The sequence below is a fragment of the Myxine glutinosa genome, chromosome 8, assembly GCF_964187855.1.
Source record: "Myxine glutinosa chromosome 8, kmMyxGlut1.1, whole genome shotgun sequence".
In the NCBI taxonomy this organism is placed as follows: domain Eukaryota; kingdom Metazoa; phylum Chordata; class Myxini; order Myxiniformes; family Myxinidae; genus Myxine; species Myxine glutinosa.
In genome coordinates this window covers 46,715,826-46,741,077 of record NC_136268.1, presented here as the reverse complement: position 1 = coordinate 46,741,077, position 25,252 = coordinate 46,715,826, and the positions used below count along the sequence as shown (strand labels likewise).

The 25,252-nt window shown below is 45.2% G+C and overlaps 2 protein-coding genes and 1 long non-coding RNA gene across 6 annotated transcripts in view; 1 reads left to right on the top strand and 2 right to left on the bottom strand.

Annotated features, from left to right (window-relative positions):
- Nucleotides 1-13,545, bottom strand: part of LOC137418991 (zinc finger X-chromosomal protein) — a 54,691-nt gene extending 41,146 nt beyond the window's left edge. Inside the window, exons 1-3 of one of the 3 annotated variants that reach the window (XM_068105164.2) lie at nt 13,224-13,545; nt 12,877-12,984; nt 9,692-9,796 (exon numbers count right to left, since the gene is read on the bottom strand). In XM_068105164.2, coding sequence (XP_067961265.1) covers nt 9,692-9,796; nt 12,877-12,967 — 196 coding nt within the window. In that variant the 5' untranslated portion in view covers nt 12,968-12,984; nt 13,224-13,545. Of the gene's footprint in view, nt 1-9,691; nt 9,803-12,876; nt 12,985-13,223 lie in introns of all 3 variants that reach the window. The other 2 variants (XM_068105163.2, XM_068105165.2) reach the window with 2 other exon arrangements.
- On the top strand, nt 13,293-17,934 carry LOC137413361 (uncharacterized). The gene is made up of 2 exons (XR_010981669.2): nt 13,293-13,584; nt 16,723-17,934. It is a non-coding gene; the product is annotated as an uncharacterized LOC137413361 (long non-coding RNA).
- The window catches only part of CHRNB1 (cholinergic receptor nicotinic beta 1 subunit), an 89,958-nt gene continuing 80,320 nt past the window's right edge, over nt 15,615-25,252 (bottom strand). For both annotated transcript variants that reach the window (XM_068098756.2, XM_078783221.1), the window contains 2 exons: nt 22,867-23,005; nt 15,615-16,018 (listed from right to left, as the gene is read on the bottom strand). In XM_068098756.2, the coding sequence (XP_067954857.2) occupies nt 15,881-16,018; nt 22,867-23,005 (277 nt within the window). In that variant the 3' untranslated portion in view covers nt 15,615-15,880. The remainder of the gene's footprint in view (nt 16,019-22,866; nt 23,006-25,252) is intronic.

Here is a 25,252-nt window from a genome sequence, read left to right as displayed (position 1 = left end):
GGTCGATCGAAGCGATTGGTCGAATGGAATTGGTCGATTGGTCGAATCGAATTGGTCGGAATTGGCAAATGTAAACATTGATTTTCAGATTTTCCATGTAATAACGTTTCCAAAAATGCATAGGTTTGCTAATCTTCCATGATTTTGAATGAAAAAAACCTAGTGACCCTGACTACAAGAGCTTTGATAACTAGTTTGATAATGTCTTTAATAACATTCCAATTCATTTTTTAATAAGAGCTTTGATAACTCGTTTGATAATGTCTTTAATAACATTCCAATTCATTTTTTAATAAGAGCTTTGATAACTAGTTTGATAATGTCTTTAAAAACATTCCAATTCATTTTTTAACAAGAGCTTTGATAACTCGTTTGATAATGTCTTTGATAACATTCCAATTCATTTTTTAATAAGAGCTTTGATAACTCGTTTGATAATGTCTTTAATAACATTTCAATTCATTTTTTAATAAGAGCTTTGATAACTCGTTTGATAATGTCTTTAATAACATTTCAATTCATTTTTTAATAAGAGCTTTGATAACTAGTTTGATAATGTCTTTAATAACATTCCAATTCATTTTTTAATAAGAGCTTTGATAACTAGTTTGATAATGTCTTTAATAACATTCCAATTCATTTTTTAATAAGAGCTTTGATAACTAGTTTGATAATGTCTTTAATAACATTCCAATTCATTTTTTAATAAGAGCTTTGATAACTAGTTTGCTAATTAATTTCAGTTGATGAAGAAAAAAACCCCCAAAAACTCAGTTTCATATTTAAATTAGAATGGCCATCCACTGGTAAAAAATTATTGTATCATTTCCTTACTTTATACGAGAGTGTGTGTGTGTGTGTGTGTGTGTGTGTGTGTGTGTGTGTGTGTGTGTGTGTGTGTGTGTGTGTGTGTGTGTGTGTGTGTGTGTGTGTGTGTGTGTGTGTGTGTGTGTGTGTGTGTGTGTGTGTGTGTGTGTGTGTGTGTGTGTGTGTGTGTGTGTGTGTGTGTGTGTGTGTGTGTGTGTGTGTGTGTGTGTGAGACCTTGATCACCCACACTCCTGGACAGTTTCCCCATCTCTACATACTTTATATTTAGAATTCCCATTCAGTTATACATGGCTATATAAGAATGGACACAAGATGGCGCTATAGTTTTTTGCTAATTAGCATAACTAATTATTAATGTGCAACTTTTTGCACTGACGAGTCATGAATTCTTCACAAGTGATTTTTTAACTATTTCTAAATTTCAGGTAGATACCAGCGGTGTGTCACGAAAGTAAAAAAAACAACACATTTTGCTTGTTCGGCCCACGGTCTAAAGTAGTCACATATTCAGTTATGGTATTTTTGTTCAGAATGATCACACGAGGCAAAACTATGCACTCACTCTACCAGTGCTGTTCTATTTCATATGCAGTCATTTTAATATTACCTTCCTTTCCCATTACAATGGCTAATGTTTTACATTGCCATTAACAATCATTTAATTTATATTAGAAAATGAGTTGACAAAGCAACATAGTAGAGATGATTAAATAAAAAGCCTTTTGTTACATGTATGAGTACCAACACAACACCACAAACAAACACAACACAACCCCTTACCCAACCATAAAACACAACCTCCCACCAACCAAACAAACACCACAAACCCCCACATACCTACCGATCAAACAAACACGACACAATCCCCACCTACCGACCGATCAAACAAACACGACACAATCCCCACCTACTGACCGCTCAAACAAACAAGACACAAACCCCTACCCATCTACCAATCAAACAAACACGACACGACCCCCCACCCATCTACCAATCAAACAAACACGATACAAACCCCTACCTACCCACCGACCAAACAAACACGACACAATCCCCACCTACTGACCGCTCAAACAAACAAGACACAAACCCCTACCCATCTACCAAACAAACAAACATGACACAAACTCCCACCCCTCTACCGATCAAACAAACACGACACAAACCCCCACCCATCTACCAATCAAACAAACACGATACAAACTCCCACCCATCTACCAATCAAACAAACATGACACAAACCCCCACCCATCTACCAATCAAACAAACACGATACAAACCCCCACCCATCTACCGATTAAACAAACACGATACAAACCCCCACCCATCTACCAAACAAACAAACATGACACAAACCCCCACCCATCTACCGATTAAACAAACACGACACAAACCCCCACCCATCTACTGATTAAACAAACATGACACAAACCCCCACCCATCTACCGATTAAACAAACACGATACAAACCCCCACCCATCTACCGATTAAACAAACACGATACAAACCCCCACCCATCTACAAAACAAACAAACACGATACAAACCCCCACCCATCTACCAAACAAACAAACACGACACAAACCCCCACCCATCCACCGATTAAACAAACATGACACAAACACCCACCCATCTACCAAACAAACAAACACGACACAAACCCCCACCCATCTACCAAACAAACAAACACGAAACAAACACCCACCCATCTACCAAACAAACAAACACGACACAAACCCCTAACCATCTACCAAACACGATACAAACCCCCACCCATCTACCAAACAAACAAACACGACACAAACCCCCACCCATCTACCAAACAAACAAACACGACACAAACCCCCACCCATCTACCAAACAAACAAACACGACACAAACCCCCAACCATCTATCAAACAAACAAACACGACACAAACCCCCACCCATCTACCAAACAAACAAACACGACACAAACCCCCACCCATCTATCAAACAAACAAACACGACACAAACCCCCACCCATCCACCGATTAAACAAACATGATACAAACCCCCACCCATCTACCAAACAAACAAACAAACACGATACAAACCCCCACCCATCCACCAAACAAACAAACACGATACAAACCCCCACCCATCTACCAAACAAACAAACACGATACAAACCCTCACCCATCTACCAAACAAACAAACACGACACAAACCCCCACCCATCTACCAAACAAACAAACACGACACAAACCCCCACCCATTTACCGATTAAACAAACATGACACAAACCACCACCCATCTACCAATCAAACAAACACGACACAAACCCCCACCCAACTACCGATTAAACAAACACGACACAAACCCCCACCCATCTATCGATTAAACAAACACGACACAAACCCCCACCCATCTACCAATCAAACAAACACGACACAAACCCCCACCCATCTACCAATCAATCAAACACGATACAAACCCCTACCTACCCACCGACCAAATAAACACGACACAAACCCCTACCTACCCACCGACCAAATAAACACGATACAAACCCCCACCCATCTACCAAACAAACAAACACGATACAAACCCCCACCCATCTACCAAACAAACAAACACGACACAAACCCCCACCCATCTACCGATTAAACAAACATGACACAAACCACCACCCATCTACCAATCAAACAAACACGATACAAACCCCCACCCATCTACCAAACAAACAAACATGCCACAAACCCCCACCCAGCTACCAAACAAGCAAACATGCCACAAACCCCCACCCAGCTACCAAACAAACAAACACAATACAAACCCCCACCCATCTACCAAACAAACAAACACGAAACAAACCCCCACCCATCTACCAAACAAACAAACACAACACAAACCCCCACCCATCTACCGATTAAACAAACATGACACAAACCCCCACCCATCTACCGATTAAACAAACATGACACAAACCCCCACCCATCTACCGATTAAACAAACACGATACAAACCCCCACCCATCTACCGATTAAACAAACACGATACAAACCCCCACCCATCTTCCGATTAAACAAATATGACACAAACCACCACCCATCTACCAATCAAACAAACACGATACAAACCCCCACCCATCTACCAAACAAACAAACACGACACAAACCCCCACCCATCTACTGATTAAACAAACATGACACAAACCCCCACCCATCTGCCGATTAAACAAACATGACACAAACCCCCACCCATCTACCGATTAAACAAACATGACACAAACGCCCACCCATCTACCAATCAAACAGACATGACACAAACCCCCACCCAGCTACCGATTAAACAAACATGACACAAACCCCCACCCATCTACCGATTAAACAAACATGACACAAACCCCCACCCATCTGCCGATTAAACAAACATGACACAAACCCCCACCCATCTACCGATTAAACAAACATGACACAAACCCCCACCCATCTACCGATTAAACAAACATGACACAAACGCCCACCCATCTACCAATCAAACAAACATGACACAAACCCCCACCCATCTGCCGATTAAACAAACATGACACAAACCCCCACCCATCTACCGATTAAACAAACATGACACAAACCCCCACCCATCTGCCGATTAAACAAACATGACACAAACCCCCACCCATCTACCGATTAAACAAACATGACACAAACGCCCACCCATCTACCAATCAAACAGACATGACACAAACCCCCACCCAGCTACCGATTAAACAAACATGACACAAACCCCCACCCATCTACCGATTAAACAAACATGACACAAACCCCCACCCATCTGCCGATTAAACAAACATGACACAAACCCCCACCCATCTACCGATTAAACAAACATGACACAAACCCCCACCCATCTACCGATTAAACAAACATGACACAAACGCCCACCCATCTACCAATCAAACAAACATGACACAAACCCCCACCCATCTACCGATGAAACAAACATGACACAAACCCCCACCCATCTACCGATTAAACAAACACGACACAAACCCCCACCCATCTACCGATTAAACAAACACGACACAAACCCCCACCCATCTACCGATCAAACAAACACGATACAAACCCTCACCTACCCACCGACCAAATAAACACGACACAAACCCCCACCTATCCAAAGGAGTGCATGAATGCAAAGCAGGCATTTGGGTGTTTTCAAACACCCCTTTTGAAGATAATTAACAGATTATTAAATTAAAACAAAAACAGGCTTTATCCTTGGTCAATCCACTATCAATCGCAGGGGTCTTAAGCTTTTTCAGCCTGCTCAAAAATGCCTTGCCTTGGAACAGCCGCAACGGTGTCTGCACGATTTACTCCTCAGTCACATTTGCTCTCGGGCTAGGATACGGCGGCCGTACCCCCCCCTAAATTGACAGAAACGTGCGGCGGCCGCAGAGTTTCTGAGGTGGCCTCAGGGTGGCCCTAGGGCGTATGGCTATCTTTTACAGGCCATAGGGGTCGCCGTGGAATGATAGCGCGGAGTTATAACTTTTTTCATTTCTAGGGTGGCCGTAGCAATTCGACAAGCCGTAGCCATGACAACTGTAAGTGCTGTTATACATATGAAAAAGAACTGGTATATATACCCACTCGTTACCGTCCGTCTAGCCGCACGTTCGCCCTAGGGCCCCCCTGCGGGCACCTTGAGGCTACCTTGCGTCTGCCTTGAAAATTATATGGCCGCCGCAGGGATGCCCTAAGGCAGGGGTCAGGAACCTTTTTGACTGGGAGAGCCATAAAAGCCAAATATTTCTAAATATATTTCATTGAGAGCCAGAAAGTATTTTTAACGTATAATAAATTAAATATGTCTTACTTTTAATGCGACTTCTGGTGCTGCATGGTTTTGCTGATGGCCTTGTAGTCTGGTTCATACGTGGTGAGGTTGAGCTTCATGCAGGCGTTGAGGCTTCCATCAGTTAAACGTGAGCGTAGGTTGGTCTTAATGTTCCTCATATGCGAGAATGACTGCTCACATGCATATGTAGAGCCAAACATGGTCAATACGGCAATACTCACACGCTGCATTGTGTGGTATGTCACAGGAAGCTCATTCCAAGTTTTAAGAATCAGCTGGTCTTCAGGTTGAAGATTTTTCATTTCTGTCCACTTGTGTTCCCTCGCCAGCTCTGCTCGCTGTCGCGCAAGACTTTCCAACTTTCCATTAAGTGACTTGAACTTACTCATCCACATGTCTGATGCCTTCAGGTCAGCAACTTCCAGCTCAAAGTCTCCGATAGAGACCCCGGGGATGCATGTCAGGTCGATTTTGTCCACTGCACACTCATGTGGATGAGTGATGAACTTGAAAAGACCAGTGCGCGCACGAAATTCTCCAAAACGTGCTTTGAATGACTGCAGGAGATTGGACGTAAAGCCAGCTAGCTGCTGGAGATCCAGATGTTGAGTGGAGTCACTTGCTAAGCATGCATCTCTAAATTGTTGCAGTCTTTCAAAGTGCAGAAGACGACCTGTTTCAATGTCCCTGAGAAAGACTTCCAGCTTGCTTTCAAATACAAACACTGCTTGTTGAAGGGATGAGATTGTATTTCCAATACCTTGCATTTTCACATTGAGCTGGTTCAGATGGCCAGTTATGTCCACGAGATAGTGAAACTGCAGGAGCCAGTCAGTGTTGTCTAGCTCAGGATGCTTGACGCCTTTCATTTCAAGAAAAGTCCGGATTTCACTCAGGCAAGCTGCAAAACGGCTGAGCACCTTCCCCCTTGACAACCAACACACGTTGCTGTGTAAAAGCAGACCGGGATAATGATTCCCAACTTCTTCTAACAGAGCTTTAAACTGGCGATCATTTAAAGCTCGGGCAACAATAAAGTTGACCACTCGAATGACCAGCGACATCACCTCACCAAGCTCCTGGCCACACGTCTGAGCGCAAAGCGCCTCCTGGTGCAGGATGCAATGAAAACTTAGGATGGCTCTCTTTTCATGTTCACGGAGAAGCGCTACAAATCCTTTGTTCTTCCCCAACATACAGGGTGCACCATCAGTACAGACAGAAATAAGTTTATCCATCGGTAGTTTTTTTTCGTTAGCAAACTCCATGAAAGACGTGAATAAATCCTCTCCTCTTGTTGTCCCTTTCATTGGCAAAACAGCCAAGCTTTCCTCACGCAGTGTGTCACCTGCAGCATACCTGGCAATTATACTGCACTGAGATAGATGGCTAACGTCTGTTGACTCATCTAACGCGAGAGAAAAGTATGTCCCGGCGTTTATGTCCTTAATTTGTGTTTCCTCGACTTGATTTGCCATCATGATGCTACGATCGTGCACAGTTCTTGCTGACAGGGGCATGTCTTTTATTCGTTTGATTATCTTGTCTTTATTTGGGAAGTCATCAAACAGTTCATTGGCCACATCAAGCATGAATGTTTTGGCATACTCGCCATCTGTGAATGGCTTTCCATTCCTTACTATTGCCAAAGCACCCGCAAAGCTAGCGGAATTCCCGTCACCTTGCTTGGTCCACACACGTAGTTGCTGCTGACTCGTCTGCACTCTCCGCTGTAGCTCCTCGCATGCCCTTTTCCTGCTGTCCCCCGCTGGATATTTCGATGCAAATGAAGCATGGTGCGTATCGAAGTGCCGCTTTATATTTGACCGTTTCATCGATGCAATTTTATCATTGCATATTAGACATACCGCAGATCCTGCTCTCTCACCAAATGCAAATTCCTCTGTCCACGCAGCCTGGAATGCACGGTAATCATCGTCTTTTTTTCTTTTCGCCATCTTTTCCATTACAAGGGTTGAAGCGGATAAACTAGTTGGCTATCTGATAAAATTGATTTCTTCACCTTTACAATGACGCGGACATGCTCGCGAGCCATTGGTTCCCGACCCGACCCACGGGTGACCCGTGAAATTTATCTTCAAAACTAATTTCTGTTTACTTTAAAATGACACAGTATTATTAAGAAATATCACAAGTATTTTAAAATCAGTTCCAAACTGATTTTTTTTTTTTTTTTTTTTTTTTCAACTCAAAATTGTCTGGGAGCCATATGCCGTCACCGGAAGAGCCATATATGGCTCGCGAGCCATAGGTTCCCGACCGCTGCCCTAAGGTCACCGTGCGACATCAAATCAAAGACCGTACGGCACCCCCACGTTTTCGGTCTCCACAATTTATAAATACCCCGTGCGGCTACCCGAAAAATAAAAACATATGTGACTGCTACATTGTGTGACTGTGGAAATACTGCGGCCGCCCTAGAATTGCTAGTGGCCGTAGATTTTTTAGACCCTACGGCCGCCGAGCCAAATGTGACTGAAGCATAAGCACTCAAAAGAAATTTATTTTTTCACTTTCCTTACATCATCGAATGCCTGATCTTCATATCTAAGAATCGCTGTATAAATTGCTATTGTACATGCTATATTTTTCAAATTAGGAGCTTGGAGCTATCTTTATGCTTTAATGATGTGATTTTCCATGATGGCTTCTCACAGTCTAATTAAAGTATATGATTGAAATATTATTATGCACTTCAGGATTGCATCTCGAGGAGTAAATTTAGTGTCGAAATCTGGTGTGAAATCTGCAACATTTAAAGCAATAGCAATTATTATAACTGATGATGATGATGATGACCACTCCTTTTTGCGTCGTGATGATGTACAGGGTTGCCGAAGCAGTTTTTAGGCTATTGGGCACAATCCTGGACGGGTCGCCACTCAGACACAGGATGCTCAAATAAGCTGGGATCATCCGTCCCAATACAAAAAAAATTAATTAATTAGTCGGAAGTCTAAATCGCTACCGGTCGATCGCTGAATTAACGCCAGGGGGGTTGACTCGGCCTGTCATCCTTCCGAGGTCGGCAAATTGAGTACCAGCTTGCTGGGATGAATGATCACGGTGTGTACCCCGATTTAGAATAGGTACACCGTATCCCTGCGCATCGTAAGAGGCGACTAAGGGTTGGCGTCAGGAAGGGCATCCGGCCATAAAAACATTGCCTCAAACAGGGAACCATGATTGTCATGGGGCTAACCCCCGCTCTCGTGGGGGAAAATGGCCAGAAAACGATCATTCATTCATTCATTCATTCATTCATTCATTCATGTTCACCACTGTTATGTCTGGGCATGTGGCGCATACTCTGAAACACCATAAAACTTACAAAGAAGAAGATCATCCCTCCACCATATTCAGGGAAGCAACGGGTGGACCGTTTCGTTGGAGTGCTTGCCTGGGTGCTAAAACCACTTTATGAGCGCTCAACAAGCTTCTATCTCTTCAAGCTTCTGTGGCGATACCGTGGCTCGGTTCTCCGTGAGAACATCCCCGAATGTTAGGAAGGTAAAATAAATTAGAGGAATAGAATGAGTAAAGCAACAGGCCAAATAAACTACGAGTTTAAGAGAGAATTGAAAAAAGTTTTCAGTGGCTGCAAAGCAATGAATCCCCACACCATGGCAGGGCTACTGGTACACGCTCGCTCCAAACGGTCTAGCTCTCGGAGGGGAGGGAATGGGAGGAGGAGGGAGGGGAAGAGGTGGGTTAGGAGTCTGGCGCGAGGAGCCGGGGTGGGAGAAGGGAAGGGCCGGAGAGAGAGCCCGGAGGAGGAAGGGGAAGGGGAGAGGTGGGTGTTCGGAGGAAGGGGGTAGGAAGGCAGGAGGCAGGGGATGGGGTGGTATGAGGAAGGGGAAGAGGTGGAAGGAGGGATCCTGCGTTGCATGGCAATGCTGTTTACCTTTCAACAGCTAGTACATATATACGCACGCACATAACAACAACAACAAAAACAACAACAAAACATGAACCTTTTCAAAACTAGGAATTCATATATCAAACTTTCCAAACTTACCAGAACTTTCATCTTCAGCCTTGCAGATAAAAACCTTGACGATGTCTTCAACATTGCTGTCAGATATAGGTTTGAAAGTTTCAGTCACACATTCTTCAGCCACAGCTGTACCTTTATAACAGATAGGGAGGAGAGAGAGGGAGAGGGGAGAGGATGAGCGAGTGGGGGTAGAGAGGGAGAGGGGAGAGGATGAGGGAGTGGGGGTAGAGAGGGAGAGGGAGAGGGGAGAGGATGAGGGAGTGGGGGTAGAGAGGGAGAGAGAGAGGGGAAAGAAAAGAGGGAGGGGAGATGGGGAGAGAGGGAGAGGGGGAGAGGGGAGAGGTGGAGAGAGGGAGAGAGGGAGAGAGGGAGAGAGGGAGAGAGGGAGAGAGATAAATGATACAGCTTGGAGTGTTAAGTCATACAACGACATTTCTAAAATGCAAGTGTTCACCCAGCAAATAAATGAGGACACTAGAGCAATTCTACAAAAACCAAGAGAGGCCGTGTTATCAAAACAAATCTTTTGATAAGCAGCATTTTCTAGTGCAAAGTACAGTTTGTAGTGAGACAAAATCCTCCTCACAAAAAAGAAAATACAGTATGCATAAACCACAGCAACGGATAATGCTGAGCCACAAATATACTCAAAATTTCCCAAAAAAATAAAATAAATAAAGGCCCAGACATACTTGAACACCTTCAAAACCCTTCATCAGGTACAACACAGCATGTGTGTGACCAGGTCTAAAATATCCTTATGAGAGGTCAGGAGAGGGGTGGAAGTGGATGAGGGTCAAAAGTCTTGTGTTTCTGAAGGTATGTGCTGTCCCAACCTTCTAGTAGGGTATTTATGGCTCGTTGTAGGCTCATTTACACTGACTGCATCAAGCAGGCCAAGGGGTTGAGGCCGCACTTTGAGAGGCACCGATAACATCACTTTGTGTGTATTTAAGGTGCGTGAGGGTGTGGGGAGGAAACATGGCTGAGATGGTCACATATTTTTCATGAAAGAAAATTTTCATGTTTGGAAGAATAAATAAAGTGCATCAGGCTAATGGCAAAGTCCTCAAGATTGAAGTGATGACCACAATCCATGAAGCCCTTCATGCCCTTCAATGGGCTGCTTAGCCCAGAAGTTGGACCTCCTATCCAATGTGGCCGAGAAAGCCGCACCCAGTGCTGGTCCGGTTAATCGGGGTCAAGCCACAATGCAAACCCGGAATGTCCCCCTTGGCTGCTCAGCCTCCTCAACTCTGATGCGTATGGGAAAAACAAGCTGCGTAGTCCCTGATGAACGCTCCACTGTGACTGAAGTATTGTACTTTGTTCACGAACTCACTTACATCAAGCACAACCTCTGCATACATGGTCGACTTCTCCCATACTTCTTAATACCTGGGGGGGGGGGGGGGGGAGAAGGGGCGGTGGTGATGGTGGAGCGGGGTGTTGGTGATGTTGGGGAAGCGGGGTGGTGGTGATGTTGGGGAAGCGGGGTGGTGGTGGTGGGGGAGCGGGGTGGTGGTGGTGGGGGAGCGGGGTGGTGGCTGTGGGGGAGCGGGGTGGTGGCTGTGGGGGAGCGGGGTGGTGGCTGTGGGGAAGCGGGGTGGTGGTGGTGGTGGTGGGGGAGGGGGGTGGTGGTGGGGGAGGGGGTGGTGGTGGTGGTGGGGGAGGGGAGTGGTGGTGGTGGGGGAGGGGGGGTGGTGGTGGTGGTGGTGGTGGGGGAGGGGGTGGTGGTGGTGGTGGTGGTGGGGGAGGGGGGGTGATGGTGGTGGGGGGATGGTGGTGGTGGTGGAGCGGGTAGTGATGGTGGTGGTGGGGGAGCGGGGTGGTGGGGGAGCGGGGTGGTGTTGGCAAGTGGGGTGGTGGTGGTGGTGGGGAGCGGGATGGTGGTGGTGGGGAGCGGGATGGTGGTGGTGGGGGAGCGGGATGGTGGTGGTGGGGGAGTGGGTGTTGGTGGTGGTGGGGGAGCGGGGTGGTGGCGGTGTGGAAGCGGGGTGGCGGCGGTGGGAAAGCGGGGTGGTGGTGGTGAGGGAGGGGAGTGGTGGTGGTGGTGGGGGAGGGGAGTGGTGGTGGTGGTGGGGGAGGGGAGTGGTGGTGGGGGTGGGGGAGGGGAGTGGTGGTGGTGGTGGGGGAGGGGAGTGGTGGTGGTGGGGGAGGGGAGGGGAGGGTGGTGGTGGTGGTGGTGGGGGAGGGGAGGGTGGTGATGATGGTGGTGGGGGAGCGGGGGTGGTGGTGGTGGTGGGGGAGCGGGGTGGTGGGGGAGCGGGGTGGTGGTGGTGGTGGGGGAGCGGGGTGGTGGTGGGGGAGCGGGGTGGTGTTGGTGGTGGGGGAGGGGAGTGGTGGTGGAGGTGGGGGAGGGGAGTGATGATGGTGGTGGTGGTGGTGGTGGAGCGGGGTGGTGATGATGGTGGTGGGGGAGGGGAGGGTGGTGGTGGTGGTGGGGGAGGGGAGGGTGGTGGTGGTGGGGGAGGGGAGGGTGGTGGTGGTGGTGGGGGAGGGGAGGGTGGTGGTGGGGGAGGGGAGGGTGGTGGTGGGGGAGGGGAGGGTGGTGGTGGGGGAGGGGAGGGTGGTGGTGGGGGAGTGGGGTGGTGGTGGTGGAGCGGGGTGGTGGTGGTGGAGCGGGGTGGTGATGATGGTGGTGGGGGAGCGGGGTGGTGGTGGTGGTGGGGGAGCGGGGTGGTGGTGGTGGTGGGGGAGCGGGGTGGTGTTGGCGAGCGGGGTGGTGGTGGTGGGGGAGCGGGGTGGTGGTGGAGAGCAGGGTGGTTGTGGAGAGCGGGGTGGTGGTGGTAGGGGAGCGGGGTGGTGGTGGTAGGGGAGCAAGGTGGTGGTGGGGAGCGGGATGGTGGTGGTGGGGAGCGGGATGGTGGTGGTGGTGGTGGGGAGCGGGATGGTGGTGGTGTGAGAGCGGGATGGTGGTGGTGTGAGAGCGGGATGGTGGTGGTGTGAGAGCGGGATGGTGGTGGTGTGAGAGCGGGATGGTGGTGGTGGGGGAGCGGGGCGGTGGTGGTGGTGGTGGTGGTGGTGGAGCGGGGCTGTGGTGGTGGTGGGGGTGTTCCATCACTAAGCAGCTTGCTAGCTTGATAAGGAACGGCTAGCTTGGCGAGCGCTAGCAAGCTGCTTGGTAAATGAACACACTCCGAAAGGGGAAGAATCCTCTCCACGTTCATCCATTCTCATTGCAGCGACGAGGAAGACGCTCTCACCGATTTGTTCTTCTTGCCCCACGTCTATGAACGTCGCAATGACGTTTCCATCGTCGAAGCTTTCTTCCACTTTAACGTCGACGTCATCCATCTCACCACGTCGGTTTTCTAAACACACATACAGTATCGATCACGTGTGTTCCAGTATCGATCATATATTCCAGAATGAAACAAATAAACAAAGGAAATAGAAACATTGACCATGAATCCCTGGCTCAGACGAACGTGCTGGGATACAGGATCGGAATACAGTGCGGCCTACTCGACTAGAATTCTGATTAAAATCCCGCTCACACCGCGGACACGCGACCGTTCTACGATCGCCGGTTGTGCACTCTTAGTCTTACCGTTCCTCGGCTGTGGAGAAACTCCGCTCTGCTTCGGTAACGATTGTCTTCGCACGATGTATGATGTTTAAGTGTCGAGGCTTTCAAAGGTTATAGTTGGCAGAAGGCCCGCTTCGTAGGGCCGTGCCCGCGGGGCAACGCTTGGGCGGTGTATCGGATGAGCGCCCTTCGTTGGATTCAATGCTCGTGTTGTTTACCTCGTTTTCTCCTCCCGATAGTTTCCCGCTTCGCCTCCCGAGACATCCTCGGAGCAACGAGGCCTCCTGGCCGCCGGACGAGGCCTCGCCGAAGCTGGGTGGGCCTATCGCTTCGGTTTATTCCCGTACTTCGTGAATCATAAACCCGAAAAATCCTCGTCAAAGTGAGTTTGTTCGCTTTCGCGTTTCACGTTACGATGTCTTTGTATTTGCATCGGAAATTATTTGTATGCATAATTGGGGGGCCTGTGTAACAGCGCACGCCATTGGGGATTGATGGATGTCAGCTCGTGTAATGTAGCAATAATTATACTTGGATAACTAGCAATAACGCTTAAAAGATATCATATCGACATATTGTGAGAAATAAGATGTAAAATGAAATCATTTCAAGGAATTGTCCTTACAGCATTGGCTGATTTAGCGCTGAGGTAGAATTATCAATGCTTAATGTAACAGCGAGGCTGGTTTCCACCATCGTACTTTTTCGTGTTGTTGTTGTTGTTTCATCGGTAGTTCTCACGTTATTTATTTCAGAATGAAAACTGCTGAGAAAATTTAACAAATTCCTCAGAAAAGTGTTGAGATTTTAAAATCAATACGAACACAACACTTTACACAGATTTATTTTATTTTATTTGTTTAGCTCACTACTTCCGTGCGTACGTAATAAAAATACGGCCCGACCATAGATGCACTATTTAGAAAAGATCAAGGTTTTGGATGGGGAAAGATGAGAGATGATGGTGAACAGCTGTTTTAAAGACCTGGAGGGAGGAGTGCGATTGAAGAGAGTGGGGGAGTATGTTCAAGAGGCGGGAGAAAAGAGGAATGAAAGAGTGAAGGTGAGCAGACAGTCTTGATTTTGGCAGTTTAACCATAAGAGGGTTGCTGGCAGATCTTGTTCGACCTGTAGGAATATTTGGGGGACAGAGCCCAGAGAGAGCTGGGGGAGAAAGGCCGGAGAGGAGTCGGTAGAAGACAGAAAGACCACCAACCTGCCTGCGGTGAGAAAGTGAAAGGCCCTCGGAGTTAGCTTCATCGCGGGAGATTCAAATGATTCTGAAAGCTTTGGTTTCAACAGCGTGAAGCCGAGCTAGGTGTGAGGCAGGAGCACCGGCCCAGATGGGAGAACAGTATTCCATTGAGCTGCGGATGAAAGCCTTGTATGTGGTGAGGGGAGCACAGGTGTGCCAAGGAAAGACTTCGCACGACGGAGGATGCCCAGTCGGCGACTGGCTTTGGAGGCCAGCTTGGAAATGTGGTTTTCCCAAGAAAGATCATGGCAGATAGTGAGACCCAAAAGCTTGAGTGATAGAACTTCTTGGAGAGGATTGTTCAGAAAGTAGATGGGAGGGTTGTCCAGTCGGTCTTTTTGGAGAGACAAAGTAAGAGTGTGAGATTTGTCAGGATTGAAAGACATGTTCCACTTGTTTGACCAGTCTGATTTTGTCCAGGTCTGCAGAGAGTGAGGAGGCTGCAGACTGCCGATCTGAGGGATGAGGAATGGAGCGGCAGAGAGTGGAGTTATCAGCAAAGAGATAGGATTTTCAAGAGAGTCAGAGAGATCATTGATGAAGACCAGAAAAAGCACAGGGCCCAGAACACTGCCTTGGTGTCCAGCCTGAACCAGCCTGAATCCAGCCTGAACAAGAAGGGGAGATGAGAGAAACCCATTCAGGGCCACACATTGACTACGACCAGAGATGAAGTCCGCAAGCCATGCTTGGAGATTTCCATGGATACCATAGGAGGAGAGTTTGGTGAGCAGAGCGGGGTGCCAGACCGTATCGAAGGCACGTGATATGTCAAGGGAGACGGCTCTAATTTCCTGTTTGGCATTGAGGACCTCCATCCATTGTTGAGACAGCAGAACAGCATGTCCAGAGTAGAGTGACCTGGTCTGAAACCAAATTGATGATCAGAAATCAAGCCATTGGAGAAGAGGAAAGATTTGATATCCGAAGCAGTGATGGATTCCATGACTTTGCTGATAATTGGGAGAAGGCTGATTGGTCTGTAGTTGCAAGGATCTGTTTTTGCACCTTTTTTGTGCTGCCACTGATGCTTGGAGTTTGCTTTAAAAAAATAATTAAAACCATCAAATTCCATCCTTCAGATCTCAGTGAGATGTTTCTGGAGAGTGCAGCAACTGGTGTCAAGAGTGTTACCAATAATGAGTTTGCGTACCATGACAATTGTGAAGGAAAGCTTTATTATTGTAAAACAAAAAACAAAATTTAAATACATGTGTTTATCGATAATGAAACAAGTTTTCTTCACTTCCTATTTATTGACTGAAGCACTTTCCACACAACATGGGAATTGGGTTGCATCATGACCCTGTACTTTCTTCTCAAAACGACATTGCCTCAACTCCAACAAATCTCTTGCTTAGAAGGGAATACAATTGGAACTTGGACATATGAGGAAGTCTGTTCATGTTCCTCGCTCTAAGTTTCAGAACGGTTCACTGGGCGCTACATTATAACTTACTTCAACAAATATTCCAACAGTGCCAAGCAAGGTGAATAGGATAAACACCAGCAGGAAGATCCGATCAACCACCATAGCCACGTACATCCAATCTTCTTTCAGCTGTCAGACAAAAATGCCAATTTTAAAAGTTTTGTTCAGGCCTTTAATTTCAAAAGGAATTGCATTCCCATTATCGGGGTTTATCACTGTATATTTGGTCATGTTTTCAATGAACCAAAGTAATTAATTATGCAGTAATCGCTTACAGGACGTTTTGCTTACAGTAAATTCAGATTAAAATTGAAAAATAGTTTTCCTCCCATTTAAAGCCAGCAGGCAAATTGCAAGCTTCTCCTTCTTCTTCTTCTCTTAAATACATATGCATACATACTGCATAAATGCATATGCATCATAGACTCCTTTAGAGAAGGACTGGAATGTCACGACCTCGGGGTTTGTAACTTGAGTCTGAGTTCCCATTTTCTATCTCGTTTTCTATGAATGCCTCATTTTCTATGCAAATACCACAGCACTTTACTATTGGATGGATTGCAATGAAATTGACATATGACATGTAATTTATGTAATAAAATAATAAATAAATAAATAAAATATAATAGTCTGTATTATAACAGATTAGTTTCCCTCGAAAAAATGATTTGAATATACATTATTTTTTTCCATTTGGCAACTTTATTTTTAAACAATTTTGTTTTTAATTTTTTTGATTTGTGTATTAATTATTATTTATTTTAAAATTAATTGTGATATTTCACATTTAATATCGGAAATCAGCAAAATAATATGTTTCTCTTCTCTTTCAGAAACTGTCCAGCTGGTGATCTCACAGGATCTTTGTTTTGTTTCCTGCTTTCATGACAAGATGCCACGTCGTTGCAGCTGCTTTGGCTGTAAAGGAAACTATGATGGGACGCCTTATGTAAAGGTCCTATCCTTCCCTAAAGATCCTGAGGAGAGGGAGAGATGGATATTGGCAATGCCGAATGAGAAAGAAAGCTTGAGGCGCTTGAAGGAGATATATATTTGTGAGACACATTTCAATTGTAAATGGGTGTCAGTTAAGGGTGGCAAGCGACCCAAAGAACCCCCATCAATATTTCCTAGATTACCGAAATCAGTTTTGAAGCAGGTTACTTCAGCCCCACGCCCAACATCATCTTCTACATCAGAATCAAGAACTAAGAAGGTGCATGCAGCTGCTGAGGCTGCAGACAAGATCCAAGATTTCGACCACTTCTGCGCCAAAATCAGCTCCTATTTTCCTGGCTTTAACATCATAAAAGACCAGAAAAACCTGTACCTATCAATAACTGACGCTACTGGACAAACTGTCAGGCAGTTCTTTCATTTCCAACAAGTCAGCTCACCTTTTGGATTCCTATTCTTGAATAGAGTTGAGAAAGATGGCATTGAGGTGCCCAAACGACTTTTTCCTTTGCAAAAGAACAGCTTGCTCTCAAAACGGTCCCAGATTAGATCCATAACTGATCAGGTAAACACCTATGAGTACACAAGCCAGGTAACGAGGTGTCATCTGAGTTCCTAGATAATTTGAATAGAGGTGGACTGAGTGTGCCGACTATGTCAACCGTCTTCTTTGTACATAATGCCTATAATTTGCATGGCATGACTAAAATGCGTTGCCGCTTTCATTTTGCTGAGCTGTTATCCTTTGTAGATGCACCTTTAGCTAGTAATAATGCAGCATGTACTACTTTAGCTAACATTCTATTGAAAGCTCATGTCCTCAATGTCAGTGACAAAGAAAAGGCTGTGGGATGCCTCAGGAGGCAAGAAAAGCTCTCCAACTAGCGATAGCTCTCCAACTAGTGATAGACATAGACATAGTTGTAATAGACATTTTTTACAAAATATTATTGAAAAACGGTGCATTGTTATTATTCGAATGTGTATTTGCTGTATGTTTGTATAATACGATATAAAAATAAATAAAAAACCACCTTTAGAGGCCATTTTTCCCCGCAAGCGGGGGTTCGCCTTTTTCGGGGACCGTGGTTGTTGTTGTTTTTTGGTCCCCTTTTTAAAGCAATGTTTTACGGCCGGATGCCCTTCCTGCCGCCAACCCTTTTTGTCGCCTTTTTACGCCAAACAGGAAATTACCAGTGAACTGGTACTCAATTTGCCGACCTCGGAAGGATGACAGGCTGAGTCAACCCCCCTGGCGTTAATTCAGCGATCGACCGGGATTCGAACCCAGGATCCTAGGATCCTAAGCTGGCACCCTAGCCGCTAGCCCAACACCAGAGCCACGATATATGACAATATGTATTAAATTTGGACAGCTCTACAAACTTGCCTCTTATTATAATCAGCCATCTCTCACCGTTTATGAGTTAGACACAAAAAACGGGCAAAAATTGCCAAAATTCACTAATTTGACCTTGAAATATGACCTTTTCACCTTGAAGATGACCCCAGGTGGTGTTGAAAATGTCGCTATTGAACTCGCCGTCCTCAAAAACCCCTATTTTGACCCCGAGATCGTGTCTCTTGCCCTTCTCGAAGTCATTTTAGCCCAGGACTTAAGTTAATCCTTCAGACTCAAGTTACAAACCCCGAGCATGGGACGTTCCAGTCCTTCTCTAAAGGAGTCTATGATATGCATACATAAATACAAATGCATACAGTATTTCTCCAAAAAGAAACTCATCTATGATGTGTAGAAACATGCCTTTTGCCAAAATATTCAGGAAAAGTTACTTTTGACTGTGCATCCAAGACTGCACTGCCATTCTATTAGTTAAACAGGTGATTGCAGATATTTTCTCTTCTATGTACTAGTACTATTATTGCTACTATTACTACTATTACTACTATTACTATTTTAACAGCCCCAACTATTCCAACCGTCTGATGGGGTCAGCTGGAGGATGTTTTCAACCCAAGTCTTTCACCAATGACGAGTGCTGGCAGACGGGTCCTCCGGCTTAATGTCTCCAATGAACGGTACATACTTTGATGCATCACCCTGCATATAGACACCAGGGTGATGGTTTATAGCTGGGTCGAGATTCAATCCTAAGCTGGACAGTTCAAAGGCTAGTTTGCATACCTGTATGTTTATCCTGCATTTTCTCTTCTGTTTGTTACAAACTTTTCAAAAATGTATTGATGCAAATGAAGTTTTATGCACTCTACTAACAAGGAGGTATTGGCTAAGTCATGGGCTGACACGATGGCCTTGACCTAGAGGTACACAGACTCATCTCTAAGTTGTCCAGCCTGGGTTTGAATCCTGACCCAGCTATAAACTCTCATCCCGGTGTTTCACTGGCAGAGTGATTCATCAATGTGTGTGCTGTCCCTCGGATGGACGTTAAACGGGCAGTGCGTCTGCCAGCATTCGTTGGTGGATGATAAAGATCCCACAGTGTCCTTCATGAAGAGTAGGTAGGCGAGCTATGGCCAGCACCCTGAACAAGTTACAAATTCCTGCCCTAACCAGCAGAGGGCACCACATCAGCGGCACAGCCACACCCTCAGCCAATGATACTACTACCCCGCAGCCTTGTGTAATATGTAGATGGATCCTGAGAAATCCATTTCAAGGCTGGTCTTGTAACCCTGAATGTACTTTTTGTATAAAAGCTCAAGGCTCGTGTGAGAGCTAGAACATAGAACGGAAAACGGAACCTAACAAAAGGAACAGAAAGGGAGGGGGAAAACACACCTACAACTGGGTTGACGGACAAGTAAGTGGTGTGGAAAAGAATGAAGGGTAGGGGAAGACGCATAGGGTAGACAAGATGGATACAGAAGGAAACTCTCAGGAAGGAAAAACTGGAAATTTGGAAGGAGGTGGACTTGGGAAGGTTCATGAGGGTAGAAAAGATAATGGGTATGGATTGGGGGTGATCTGAGATGGTGGTGAATCACTGTCTTGAAGACCTGGAGGGAAGAATGACATTGAAGAGAATGTGGAAGTTTGTTCCACAGGTTCGAAAAAAGAGGAACGAAGAGTGGAGGTGAGCAGTAGTGTGAAAATGAGTGACATTCATCATCACGTGTTGCATATTTAAAGATTGTAACAATAAGCTTCTGAAAACGGATCTGATTTTCAGGCTGAAATCCACTCACTTTACGTGTTATTGACAACGATGTTGTCCATTTTTGTAGTGTATGATTAAATACTTGTTTTTGTTTTATTCACAAGCAAAGAACCTGTCCTTATGAACGGGTCAATTTGCCCACTTCTATGATGTCCATTTCATATTTTATCACTTGTAATAGCTAAGTATCCTCTTTTTGTAACCGCTTAAAACCTTCCCGTGCACACCCCAAGAACAACGACCAGTTTTCAACTCATTCCATCCGGGGGGGTCAAGAGTGCCGAGAAGTCCAACACACAGAAACAGATACTTCTCAGATTATGGGAGAATCTGATTGGTGTTTTTTCTATTTGCTTAACTTTTGTAATATTGTCATTTCATTCTTATCCTAATTGCATTGTCTTCCTTAATTTCCCTTTTCCTATGTGTAGCCTGTGGGACCAATCATTAGTCCCCGTCAGAGATAATTATATTGGTTCTGGCCCTTTTGGCTTTATAAGCTACCTGTGCAGGCATATCGGGAGACTACTATTGCTCGGGTCCTCTGTGATAGTACTTCCTGGTTGTCCCAGCTATGGTGCTGTGCTTGGTTGCATCTGCTCAAGAAGTGTATTTCCGAGTTTTTGTACTCTCCAGTGAATTCCTGGCTGTCCAGTGGGTGTGTGCATGTAACCGGCAGACGAAGGCAGAGGTACAGTGGAGTGTTTCCACCGTGTTCTGGGTAACCCCTGATCTCTTGTGAAAAAGATATTTGTTCAGTGCTGTCAGCTGCTGTTCTTTTGATAGTTTTTATTACTTGGCTGCTATTCGCCTTTTGGGATATTCTCAAGTTTAATAAAGTATTGTATTGTGCTCTCCTACCAAACTTTCAAATAAATTCCATTAATTTGAAATCTGTTTGTTCAGTTAATTGAACACTTACCTTTGGGGAATTGCCTTCAAATTACTTATTTAGGGTTTCCCACCCCATATTTGGGAGTGATGTAGTCTGTAAACAAACTACCAGGAGCCCTGGACTCCCCTGGGTGCCACATATGTAGTAATAATTATATAGACCATTATACAGGGGGACATCACTATACGTCCAAGATGCGTTCTCGAAAAGTTGGACTTACAACGAAATGACGGATAGCAGGAAATTTTTCCCCATAAGAATTGGTGTAATTAAGGGGGGATGTGTTCCACCACTTAGTTTACGTCTTATACAACACCACTCAACAAGCCTAGCGATTAAAAATACGCACGAAACACATAAAACAGGAAAAATACAATAAATTAAACAAATTTAAAAACCCAAACACCTTATCTCACTTACCATAACTTTTAACTATTTTATAATGATAATATGGTGGTCTTACACCTTGAAAATCTCTAATTGTCTCTGCCAAGCTGCCTGCATCAGTCTTTCGCCTTCTAAACGATCCTTCCCACTAGGTCACATGGAATTCCCAATGGACCCAGGCTCCAGCCATTGTGCCAGCACACGCACCCGTGCAGAGAAACCTAAACACTCATGCTGTGACCCCCTGCGGTGTCCACACGGAACCTCACGAAAAGCTCCTGCGGTCGCTACTCCCACTATGGCTGTGACGCCCACTTCAGCCTTGCCTGCAGCATGGGCCGTGGTACTCGACCAGCACGTCTTGCATGCCTGCATGCATCATGCTGTGCCGTCTGCACGACCTTTGTCAGTGTTCTTTAAAGTAGTTTGAACAGTCTGGTGGCGGCAAACCAAGATAGTGAGCGATATGGGCTGGTCGTTCACCATTCTTAATTGGTGACACTACGTCTAACTTGACAGCCAGAGTTACACTACTGCGTTGCCGCTTATGTGCAGGTTCACTCTTTTCGTTACCACATCGTTTACCACTCATTGTTCAACGATTACTGCGGTAAAGTACACAAAGATAAAAAAATTTTAAAAAAGTACTGTATAGTATGAGGCAGCGTTAAGTCCATCAATGCATAGCGTGAGTTAGAGTTAGAGTCTGAGAGGGATAGGGAGAGGACACAGTGCATTGTGCGGTGGAACGCCTGGTAACTGGTCTTCTGTCCAATGGATGTTTGTGCGGGGAATTGTTGGATGTATAATGAAAATGTTCTGAAGTAACATATAGACCTGTATGTGAAATGGCGGATAGCAGGGAGATTTATAGCAGGGACCTTGAGCTATTAATATTAAATCATTATTAATAGTTCAATGCTGGGCTGGCAAGATGGCCGAGAGGTACGCACACTAACCTCAAAGCTTTCTAGCCTGGGTCCGAATCCCGACCCAACTATAAACTGTTATCCTGGTGTTTTACATGCAGGGCAAGGCATCAATGTGTGCGCCATATATTGGAAGGACGTTCAGCAGCGGGATCAATCTGACAGCACTGGTTGTTGATGGCTTTTAAGGATCCCACGGTGTCCTTTGCGAAGAGTAGGCGAGCTATCACCGCACCACAAACAATTAAAAAATTCCTGCCCAAACATAGAGGGCAATGCATCAGTAGCACAGTCGCACCCTCAGCCAATGATGCTACCCCACAGCCTTCTGGGGGGCATACGAAAGAAGAAGAAGAAGCTCATTGCTTTGTTTTATATACATCCTCATTAATCAATGAAAGAAAATTAATAGATGGTTTAGAATATCTATGATACTTATGCAAATGCTTGCAAGCTTCCAGAAGATTAATTTTTGTGTACCAAGTTGAGGCAAGTGGATGAGAAAGATGACAGAATAGAATGGAACAGAACATAGTGGAAAGTGGGTGAAAACAACAACAGCAGGGTAGAAATATAAATGAAAGATGAAGGATAATGAGGTTGAAAAAGATGGCACCGAATTTAAAATCTCTTATATCAATTTTTTACGCAGAAATTGATGAATACCTCATCGTCATCCTTCTGGCATCTTAGCCTTTCAGCAATTGATACTACAGCTTTGACCACTTCTTGGAGCTCCAGAGGCAGAGTCAATGAGGGCTTGTTGTAAGCTGGCAACTCCCGGGAGACTGGTGATAGATTCAATCTGAAATGAAAAAACAGCACAATGCTAAAATTAAGATCACCATTACATGTTTCATCAAATGATCGTACTGCTACTACTATTACTTTCATGGCCATTATTATTGCCACCTTCTTGTGGGTTTAGCCAAGGGATGTTTTCTGGGCAAAAGTCTTTCATGAACTAGCTGACGAGGCCTGTCGGTTAACTGAAGTTAGTAGGAAATTGTAATTTGTTTAGGGTTCCATAAATAAATAAACAAGATATCATGACGTGCAGAACACGATACTTGCAAATTACACCTTTGTGTTACCCAAGCCATTCACGAACAGGCTGGTCAGGCTTGATGTTACATTGAAGGTGACGAGTTTGCAATTCATTCAGGATACCAGTAAAGACTCGTTTACTCTTTGTGAAGGACACTATGGGATCCATAGCGTTCACAAAGTATTGCTGGCAGACGGGACAGCCAGCTAAAAGCCCATCCAAGAGCTGGTGCATACATCAATACCTCCCCCTGCCTCCACAACACTGAGGTAACAGTTCATATCAGTGTCGTGATTTGATGCGATTCGATATATCATTCTACCCCCGGTAATTCACCCCAGAGTCCTTGCAGTGTTCATATGTTTTAATCCTCTCCCACCTCCCCCCAAGTCCTCCCGATGTCCCTGCTCTCAAATGTTGTGTTTGTGTCCTTCCCCCTCTCTCCCCATCTTGTCTGCCGCTCCCCTTGTTTTTTGTGTTTTGTGTGTCGGTTTGTCTTTTTGTGTGATTAATGTTAGCTCTTTCACGAGCCTCGATCTTGTATACAAAAAAAAAAAAAAAAAACCCTGCTGGCAGACAGTGTTTTGGCCTATCCTGCCAGCCCTTGTGTCCTGTATTTGAGAAATGGCTTTTATTGCTGAACTTACTCTCTACAATCATGGAAATATCCAACGGGGGGAGATTGACGAGGAAGAAATTTAGGAAATCAAAATTGAGACTAGGAAAATAAGTGGAAATGAAAGGAGGAGTGGGGAATGGGAGTAAGGGGGAAGGAAGAGGGGAGCAAGCAGTTCTGCCATTTTGTTTACGTATAAATACATGGTTCTAATATCATTTCGTGAAGGTCTGAGATGTTTTTACAATCAATCTAGTACTGTTTACCTCTTTACACTAGGCTATCCTGACAGCCCATCATCCAAGTGAGAAAATTTTATTGCCTTCACTTTTGAATTGAAGGCAATATCATTTGTTTTTGCATTGAAGCCGATTCACCAAGGGCTGACAGGATGGCCTGGAGGTATGCACACTCTCCTCAAAGCTGTCGAGCTTTGGTTTCAATTTTGGCCCAGCTAGAAATGGTTATCCTGGTGTTTCACAAGGCAGGGTGATTCATCACTGTGTGCCATCCCTTGGATGAAAGTTAAACTGGTGTCCTGTCTGCTAGCATTACTTAGTAGGCATTAGTGAGAGTGTGACATTTGTCAATATTGAAAAACATATTCCTAGTGGATAAGGAAGAAATGTTCATAAACGTTGAAGTTTTAATGACCATTTCATTTTGTGTCACCACTCATTACTTAATGATTTTTAACATCCCTAAGTCATGTGTAATCTAAAACCAATAATGTTTCTGTATTTGGTCAATGTAAATAATCCAACCTCTCTCACTCTCACACACACACACACACACACACACACACACACACACACACACACACACACACACACACACCTTCATTTTGAAGACGTGAGGGGCGAAGCAGAAAAGAAAACTTATGCACCACAATGTGGGCGTGGACTGCGCATTCCCGCAACAACGATCATGGAGGTCGTCGAAACAAGTCACCAACCAAAGAAATTGTGACAATATAGTTTGGCAGATTTATACAAGAAAAAGCGCGGCAACGGTGGGATTTTAAGATTTATGAAGTTTTTTGTTGTTCAAGTTTTTTTTTGTTTTTTTTTGTATGCAGAATCGAGGCTCGTGAAAGAGCTAACATTTATCACACAAACAAATCAAACAGACAAACAAAATATATAAAAAGTGGGAGCGGTAGACAAGATGGGGAGAGAAGGGGAAGCACACAAACACAACATTTGAGAGCAGGGACATCGGGAGATGTGTGGGAGGGAGAGGGCTTGGGGGGAGGAGGCGTGAGAAGGGGGGGAGGGTGGGAGAAGTATAAAACACAAGGACTTCCAGGACAGAAGTTGGTATTTCAAAAAAGTGGATTTGGGGTGAAATTAGTGGGGGTAGAAAAGATCAAGGTTTTGGATGGGGGA